The 10,043-nt window shown below is 40.4% G+C and overlaps 1 protein-coding gene across 1 annotated transcript; it reads right to left on the bottom strand.

Moving 5' to 3' along the window:
- Positions 1-922: 922 nt before the first annotated feature.
- Positions 923-9,581, bottom strand: LOC133950133 (leucine-rich melanocyte differentiation-associated protein). Its single transcript, XM_062384345.1, has 4 exons — positions 9,374-9,581; positions 7,858-8,049; positions 6,982-7,059; positions 923-1,306 (listed from the first exon to the last, which is right to left on the bottom strand). Exons 1-4 carry the CDS (start codon positions 9,535-9,537, stop codon positions 1,114-1,116), a joined length of 627 nt encoding a protein of 208 aa, XP_062240329.1. The 5' UTR covers positions 9,538-9,581; the 3' UTR covers positions 923-1,113.
- Between the last annotated feature and the right edge of the window lie 462 nt (positions 9,582-10,043).

Below are 10,043 nucleotides of genomic sequence, written 5' to 3'. Positions count from 1 at the left end.
TTGAACTAAAACACTAAAAACACATAACTCTTTGTCTTAGAGAGCAAAGGAATCTGTTGAAAGTATTTGAAATAGTCTCCATTTCTGTTTTTCAGCTCCAGAACAGATTGAAGGAGAACGGACTGAGTGGCGTCACCTTGAAGTGGAAAGGTAAACAGGCTGATGGGAAAGTTTTCCACAAGGAGGAAAAAGGTTCCGACAAGAAAAAGAAGACAGAACTTTAATACCTGAAATCAACTTTTATTACATGTGCTAATGTTTCATGTCTGCACGTATACACACCTCTATCACTGTACGCAGTTAAACCATACCAATGAATGATGTTGTAGATAGCGCCCAGATCTAATGGAGTCTGGAGACAGGACCTTCTAAATCAAGTAAGGCCTGAAACAGATGCCTCAGAACTCCAAGATTTATAATGGTGTCAAAGTTAGACCAACAACCACGACTTTAATACACCATTAGAATCGACCCCTGATGTAACTGTAGGGGGAGACAAAGTCAACTTGGGAAAGTATGACACCATTGGGTTCGGGACAAATCAGAAGTTTTGAACCAATCAGAAGATGAAGAGATCCACCTCCTGATTGGTTAAACGCGCAAAAGCGAGACAAGGATGAGCATATAAGCAGAGGGTTTGGGTTCTGGAACCAGCTCTGGTTTACATCTTGTAAATGAATAAAATTTACTGCATTGAACTCTGACCATCTCCAGTGAATTCTTTTGACCAACTATTGAGACTCCACAGACTGCAGTTGCAATGTATGCAGTCGCTGCCCCAAAATTCACATAACAGGAGTGTACACGCACACTGCATGTACAAGACACACGCGTGCACACACACACACACACACACACACACACACACACGCACAAAATATGTAAGGAGGAATTATGGTCAAAATTATTCACATGACAGAGGAATATTTCCAGTTTTATTTGATAACTTTATTAAACATGGCTTTTACATCTGAATATAAAGTGTGAACATTGTGTTCCCACGACTACAAGCAGCTAGAGAGCTCACAGTGTACAGTGTATAAAAGGGTTGTCAGTGTTACACTCGAGTTGTGTCTGTTAGTAGTGAAGGGATCATAATCCTACTAGTCTGTGCTATTGTCTTATGATCGTATGAGGCGTTTTCTGCATGTGTGTGTGTTTCCTGGAGGAGTCCTCCTTCCTCTTCCTGCTGCCCTGGCTGCTCTGCTGCAGCCTGTAGGTTTTCCGAGCCTGGGCTCTCTCCTTCTCCAGGACCTCTGTGTCATCCAGAATCTCCAGACCTGGAATCTGACTGATGACGTACTGTCTGAAGATCAGAGTTGGGCAAGTTACTGAAAATTTGTACTTAGTTACAGTTACTAGTTACTTCTTTTAAAACTAATTGAATTACTTTACCAGTTACTGTATATCAAAAGTAATTAGTTACTAGGGAAAGTAACTTTTGAGTTACTTTCTGTTATTTTATTGTGAAATGTTTCATTGTGAAAATGTTACATGATTTTGTTTTGAAACGGCTCCGGTAAAGTCGCGGACATCCTGTGATGACCATAGATATATATATAAAGACATATATATAAAGTGTTTATATATATCTATGGTGATGACTACAAAGGTGCTACGGAAAAAGGTTTATGTTTATAGCGACCCTCCGAAGTAGCACAATGTCTTACGCCGTCCTCGGTTGTTTTAAGGTGTTTCTAATTTGTTCTAAGTTGTATTAAGGTGTACGGTGTTACAAGGACGGCTCAAATAAACGACCAGAACATCAGTTTAAGTCTCGACCATCTTTCGGGGATCTGCTTCACTTGTCTTCTTGTCTGCAAGTGTTCAGTTTTCACAAAAGAGAGTAACACGAATGAGAAACACCATTCACAGGACATTATAACATTATCAATCTGTCATTATCATCAGGTTATGTACCACAGTCTTTTAAAATAGCTGTCATCAAACCCCTACTCAAAAAACCCACCCTAGACCCAGAGGTTTTAGCCAATTACAGACCAATATCTAACCTCTCCTTCATTTCTAAAATCTTAGAAAAAGTGGTAGCCAATCAGCTGTGTGAGTTTCTCCAGGAAAATAATATATATGAAGACTTTCAATCGGGGTTTAGAGCCAATCACAGTACAGAGACAGCCTTGGCAAAAGTCGCTAATGACCTTTTAATAGCCTCAGATCAGGGACTTGTGTCTGTCCTCGTTCTGTTAGATCTCAGTGCAGCATTCGACACAATTGACCATCAAATTTTATTACAAAGACTAAAACAGTTAATTAACATTAATGGAACCGCCCTTAACTGGTTTAAATCGTATTTTTCTGATCGCTCCCAATTTGTGCAAATTAATGATGAGTCATCTGTGCGCACCAAAGTTAATCATGGTGTTCCACAGGGCTCTGTGCTCGGCCGAATTTTATTCTCATTATATATGCTTCCACTAGGAAACATTATCAGGACACACTCGGTAAATTTCCACTGCTATGCGGATGACACCCAGTTATATTTGTCAATAAAACCTGAACAAAGTAATCAATTAACTAAACTTCGAACATGTCTCAAGGACATAAAAACCTGGATGACCCGCAATTTTCTCTTATTAAACTCAGACAAAACAGAGGTTATAATACTTGGCCCCAAACACCTTAGAGATGCATTATCTAATGATATAGCTGCGCTAGACGACATTGCCCTTGCTTCCAATGAAACAGTCAGGAACTTGGGAGTGATCTTCGATCCTGATTTATCCTTTAATAGTCACTTAAAACAAATTTCTAGGACCGCTTTTTTCCACTTTTTCCACGCTTTTTTCAAAAATTAGACATGTCCTTTCACAAAAAGATGCAGAAAAACTAGTCCACACCTTTGTTACATCGAGACTGGACTATTGTAATTCATTATTATCAGGCTCCAGCAGGAAGTCGTTAAAGACTCTACAGCTTGTCCAAAATGCTGCAGCACGTGTCCTGACGAGAACAAAGAGAAGAGAGCACATTTCTCCAATATTAGCATCGCTACACTGGCTTCCAGTTAAATCTAGAATAGAATTTAAAATTCTCCTCCTCACCTTCAAGGCCCTTAATAATATAGCGCCTTTATACCTTAAAGAGCTGTTAATACCTTATAAACCCACTAGAGCACTCCGCTCCCAGAATTCAAGCCTACTTGTCGTCCCTAAATTCTCTAAAAGTAGAGTAGGAGCCAGAGCTTTTAGCCATCAAGCCCCTCGGCTGTGGAATAATCTACCACTTTCAGTTCGGGAGGCAGTCACCATCTGTTCGTTTAAAAGTAGGCTCAAAACCTTCCTTTTTGATAAAGCTTATAGTTAGAGCTAATTAGTGCGCCAGAACGTTACTTGTTCTATTTTATGACACATGACACACAGAGCTTCTCTTTCCAGCTTCTCCTTCCTCTTCTCCATCCCTATCCCCCTTCCCCGGAATCCCTTTGCTTTATCACCCGCAGATCCAGGGCCTCTGTGGCCGCACCATGGATTACGGTTTGTGGATCGCACACCGGGGGTCGCGGTGTTGGATCCAGTGTGGCGGATTCTGAGTCATGTGGGCTGATCGTGGTGCTGGTGGCGGACCCTGTGTCGCGTTGGCATTGGGCACGGGCGGTGGACCAGGACCGCAGTGGTGGCTTGTGATGGGTCCTCCTGGTGGGCGGCGGTGGACGGTGACTGAGGACTGAAGTGGCGTCTGGTCTGGATGGTGGATCGTGGTCTAGATGGTTGCTGAGCATGGACTGTGCTTCATCAATGCTGCTAGAGACTTTGATTATTGATGATGTTCTCCTGCACGTGGCATCTATTGCACTTCTGTCCATCCTGGGAGAGGGATCCCTCACATGTGGCTCTCTCTGAGGTTTCTACATATTTTTACCCTGTTAAAAGGGTTTTTTGTAGTTTTTCCTTACTCTTGCTGAGGGTTAAGGACAGAGGATGTCACACCCTGTTAAAGCCCTATGAGATGAATTGTAATTTGTGAATATGGGCTATACAAATAAAATTTGATTGATTGATTGATTATATGCAGGTTGACCTTATGCATATAGATGCAGTTGTGGGATGTAATGATTCCATGTACTGCATTAAAGTACTACATCTTTCATGAATTTGAACTTTAATTAAGTAGATTTATTTTCTTGTAAATTTCGATTTGAGTCCAATTCATATATCAACAAATATCTGACTGTCTACAGCACTACCTTTTTTATTTTACAATGCTTTGTCATATAAATTCACACGTTCCCAGAGAATTCGGCCGAGGAGGTGGAGTTGCTTCTATTTTTCACTCCAGTCTATCAATTAATCCTAAACCTAAACTAAGCTACAACTCATTTGAAAGTCTTATTCTTAGTCTTCCACACCCATCCAAGAAATACCAACAGCCAAGCATGTTTGCTGTAGTTTACCGTGCTTCTTGGCTTATTCTGAATTTTCTATGCAATTCCCTGAGTTTTTATCAAACCTGGTTCCAAAGACCGATACAATTATTATTGTTGGTTACTTTAATAATCATTTTACAATAATAATGATAGCCTTACCGTAGCATTTATTTCGATACTAGACTCAATTGGTTTCAGTCAGTGTGTACACCAACCTACTAATTGTTGTAACCACACACTTTACCTTGTATTATCATACGGTGTCCGAATTTTACATCTAACAGTACTTCCGCGCAATCCAATTCTATCAGACTATAATTTGATAACTTTTTATTTTTCATTATGGGAATATATGCCACTTATAAAAAACTCATTTTCTAGACTGGAAGAATAATGTTAAAGCATAGCCCTCTACAAAGCAAGAGCTTTCTACTACTCAAAACTAATAGAAGAGAATAAACATAAACCCAGGTTTCTCTTCAGCACTGTAGCCAGGCTGACAGAGAGTCACACCTCCACCGAACCCAGTGTTCTTCGATCCCTAAATAGCAATATCTTTATGACCTTCTTTAATGATCAAATTCTGACTATTAGAAATCAAATCAACCATCTCCTGCCCTCAGTTGGCACAAATACCCTATCAAGAACAGAAATATCAGAAACGGCAGAGAATCTTACCAATTACCGACAGCTTCTCTCTGATCACCGTTGATCAGCTGACCCCCAAAAAAGTCTCATGTTCTTATCCAACAACTAATATCTCAGATCCCATTCCTACAAAATTACTCAAAGAAATTCTGCCCCTAATTGATAGTTTGTTACTGAACAAAATCAATCCGTCATTATCATCAGGTTATGTACCACAGTCCTTAATAGCTGTAATCAAACCCTATGCCAAAAAAACCACCCTAGACCCAGATGTTTTAGCCAGCTACAGACCAATATCTAATCTCCCCTTCCTGTCTAAATCCTTGAAAGAGTTGTAGCCAATGAGCTGTCTGAGTTTCTCCAGGAAAACAATATATATGAAGACTTTCAGTCTGGGTTTAGAGCAAATCATGGCACAGAGAAAGCCTTGGTAAAAGTCCCTAATGCCCTTTGATCAGCCTCAGATCAGGGATTTGTGTCTGTCCTCGTTCTGTTAGATTTCAGAGCAGCATTCAACACAATTCGACACAATTGACCATAACATTTTATTAAAGAAACTAGAACAGTTACTTAGCATTAAAGGCTGAAAGTGGGAGATGAGCCAAAGTGTCATCTGTACCTAAAACACTTACAAAAAGTTTCACTATTTGTGTTTTGGACCGTATAGTTGGACTCTGAACAGTGTACATAGAATGGAAGACCATTGTCCTATACCAGTGGTCGGCAACCTGCGGCTCTTCAGCCCCTCTGCAGTGGCTCCCTGTACAGTGCATGTTGCGCATATTTTTCACGAACGGTGAACTTAACGAATCAGTTCTTTCATATGATGAACGTGAGTGAACGTCACGTTCACGTTCATTTTTTAAATAATCATCCTATCAGGCCATCATGAAATACCAGGAGCGGGTGAATGTGTGTGTGTGTGTGTGTGTGTATGTGTGTGTACGCGCTCCTAAGATAGCCGACACACACAGAGCCTGGGCTCCGCCCCCCGCCTCTGGTCTCAGCTGATCAGAGATCAGCGCCTAAACTTCTTGATCAGAGCAGAAGCTGCAGGTGGTTTGTACCGATCTACAGTTTCTGTGTCGGCCTCCAGTCTGACCTGCTCTCACGTTTTGTTTCAATATTTCAGCAACTAAAATATGCGTCACATCCTATTACGTCCCGGCGCTCTTCCCTGCAGGTCGCTAATCTATAGTTCCGACCCCCGGCCTCGGTAAGCTAATCATGGATCAATCCCAGCAAAGTAAATTCTGGGAGGGAAATAGAGTTTAATTCTGGGTGGACAGATTACTTTGCTTTCACTGTCACCAATGCTGTCTTACATGTATGTTTCATATGTGGCGAGGAATCAGCAAACAATAAGAAACGTAATGTTGTAAGATATTTCACGAGCAAGCTCACAGCATCTGCTGAAAAGTACAAAGCTGGAGATGAGCAAAAAAAGCTGAGTTCTGTTTTTAATTTATTCCAAAGAAGGCCCACACATGTATTTTGTTCTCCAATTCATAAGAATTTGGTGATTTTGTAACAGGTAAAAATAGCAGTTAAATGTCAACAGTTTTTTTATAATGTCGTTCTATTATTTGATAAATGCAAGAAATTATAGTTTTTATATATATTGCATAACCTGTGTTATCAAATATGTTGTGCGGCTCCAGACAGATTTAATTTTGGGGAAGAGGGGGCGAAATGGCTCTTTCGATAGTAAAGGTTGCCTACCCCAGTCCTATACTGTCTGATTTGTCCATATTCCTAGTTATTTTGTTTACTTTTTAATTTCCAACATGAAGACCTACAGTAAATGCTGTTTCCCACTGCCCGATTCTGGTTGTGAAATGATATATCCTTTATTTACAATATTTTTGTATTTAATAGTAAAAGAGTGGAGGCCAAAATAGGAGGAGCCTTTCATAATGAGAGACGGGAAACAAGCTGACAGTGCTCACCTGTAGTCTTTGAACTGGGTCAGGCTTCCTCCATTGAAGTAGCTTGGTGCGGCCTCGTTGTTCATCATACTGAGGATCCTGTTATTTCAAAGGAGCAGAGAAGAAGTTATATGAAGAGAAAAGGGAGGGTTGTCTATTTCACTGTGCCTGTTACCATCTGTCAGTGTCTCTTACTCGGGAGGCTAAAACATCTATACACCCTACAATGATTCCAACATGAGGAGGAGTTTGAATGAAATGTAATGAACGCTTTTTTCCTCTGAAGGCCTTTCTCACACAGGTCAGCTCCATTTCAAAGCATAGGACACATGACATTATAAAATCCACTTTCAAATCCTGGATCCACACCAAATATGAATGGGTTTTTCTCTGACCCAAATTGCCTTCTTCCACCAAGTTTTGTGGAAATCCATTTAACAAACCAACAAACCAACAAAGGGACAGGGTGCACCTGCTTTGAGTGCATAGTGTTGTGTCTCTTGGGACTTCTACCAGACAATGTTAAATCATGGTTTTAGTCGAGTTTAGCTACGTTAGAGGACCTGGGATGCAGAACAGGCTCTATTTCTTAAAAGCTCGATACAGAGATTTGATTCCAATCACCTGAGCATATTGTGCACTAGGAACAGATTTATTTTTGTGCTCGTTAGACTGTTGTGTTTTTGTGTTTTCTTTTGATTGTCTGGCTAGTGTTTCAAATCTTAGTGCTGGACATTACCCCTTCTTTTTTTTTTCAGTTGTTTGAAAGCAAATGTCATTCTAGTAAATGCAACAATGAAAAAGTTATTTTTTCGAGGTCTGCAGGAGCAGAGAAGCATAAGCGGTGAAGCTACAACAGATCCCCATCACAAATACAACAATCAATCTGAGGCTCACTTGATGTTGGGGAACTTGCGTCGTATTTCCTCCACGAACACGGGCAGATTGTTGATTTTGTTCTTGTTGATGCACACTGTGGTCACTCTGGGCATGTAGGGGAACTTCACGTGAGATGTGTACTTGTTGCAGTCCAGAATCAGAGTGCCGAGCTTCTCCAGCTGACCGAGCAGAACCGGGTTCCAATAAAGACTGAATGAAGGAGAACACGCTGCGACTCCAGCTGCTCGGGCTTGTCTCTATCTGAGGAAATCTGCTTCAAAATGTGTGTTTAAATGTGTGATCGATGGAATATCCACCTGCTGGATTGTGTACCGTAAAGGTTGATTTATGTGTGGGAAAATCATACTCTGCAAATTATTCCCTGATGACATGGTTCACTTTGACCTGCTTCTAATTGAATCTGGTAAACAAGGCTACAGACTTAAAGCTGCACAAATCAATCTTTTTACATTAGCAACGGCTCAAGCGATGATGTAAAATATAAAAGATGTGATAGGTAGCGACTAACATGTAGAAGATTTCCATCCAACACTGCAGTTCCCCTCAGCTTGAGTGTGTTTCAGCTCCCCCGTCAGCTGTTTTTTGTCTCACTCTCATGCTTCTTATTTACCTCAATTCCAGCGGCAGCAGCTGTTTTCAAATGTGAAACCTGCACGTGCTCTGCAGCAAAATGCGCGCAGACATTTAACAGCTAGAGAGACAGATATAAGGTATTAGCTGGTGCTGGTGTCAATAATAACATCTATAATCTATTAATAGCACATGTAATATTTTCATAATTACCACCAGCCTGAAAGAGTTTAGATATGATAATACATATTTGTATTATCATCATCATCATCATCATCATCATCATCATCATCATCATCATTATTATTATCATCATCCTTATCATTATGATTTGTTCCCATCATTATCATCAATATTGTTATTTTTATTGTTATTATTATAATAATATGACGCTTACACAACTGTTCCTGGTCTCTATCTCCTCATCTCTTCCCCTTCTCCACTCCCTCTCTTCTCTCCCCTCTTTACCATCCCTCTCCTCTCTTCAGCCTTTTTCTTCGCTCACCCAAAACCTGACGAGGCAGACGGCCGCTCACATTGGGTCAGGTTTCAATAAACGATTACGAGATTTTCTATAATTTTGAATGTCTCGACCTTACTATGTAACGTGCTTTTAGGTAATGTGAGTTATAATTTAGCACAATACAATGAAATGGAATTGAATTTAAACGTGTTTCTCAGGAGACTTCAAGCCAAGTAAACGAGAATGACAGAAATCTGGATGTTTGTGGATCAAAGCAATCTGTAGGCCTGAAGAGAACTGCAGTATTGGTGACGATCCTCTTTGACATTACATATAGTTCTTCCGTCAGTTGTAATCTAAGAATATTGACAAGTGCAGCTTTCATTTGTGCCTCTCTTTCTAACAACCTAAGCTTTGCAGGCTACAACAGCACTTGAAGTCTTTTAGTCCTTCAGCTTCGGATTACTAAGAAAAGGATACTCATCCAGCAGATTGTAGCTCAGGTCCAGCACCTCCAGAGTGTCTGTCTGTGTGAGGATAGTTTCATAAGGGATTTCTGTCAGTCCCTGGTACGCAAATGACAGCCAGTGGAAGCTGGAGGCGTGGCTGGATTGACTGGGATGGCCTGAAGTATGATAATCCATTCTCTACAGTCCCTCTGCACCCGCAGTGATGAAGATTAGGAGAGAAGTCAGATGATTATGCCATGATCAAAACCTTGAATTCACAACAACAAACACAGAGGAGAGTCTTGATGAGTCTAGAAGCAATGGGCTTTTCATTTATTTTACTATTACCCTAGCAGCTCGTAAAGAAATGTTCATCTATAAACTTCTAGACTATAAACAAAACACTGTATACTACATGCAAGATATGCCTGTACAGCATTATGATCAGAACTTCAGTTGAATACACTAGTACACAATAGCCCTTCAAAACAGCTATCACTTACATTTTTGTAACCCTAATAAGTACAATCTTTCAGGTTGATGCAAGGAAAAAGTCTGATAGTCCTTCCTCGAAACTATCAAGGATGTAATGATACACAACAACTACAAACTGTGGAAATATTCAGATATAAGACCAAAACTTAACAGATATTTTGAGTGTTTTATAGCAGGAGAAATGAGCCTCTTCATTCCTTTGAGGG

The sequence above is a fragment of the Platichthys flesus genome, chromosome 24, assembly GCF_949316205.1.
Source record: "Platichthys flesus chromosome 24, fPlaFle2.1, whole genome shotgun sequence".
Taxonomy (NCBI): Eukaryota; Metazoa; Chordata; class Actinopteri; order Pleuronectiformes; family Pleuronectidae; genus Platichthys; species Platichthys flesus.
This window is presented reverse-complemented; position numbering and strand designations above follow the sequence as displayed.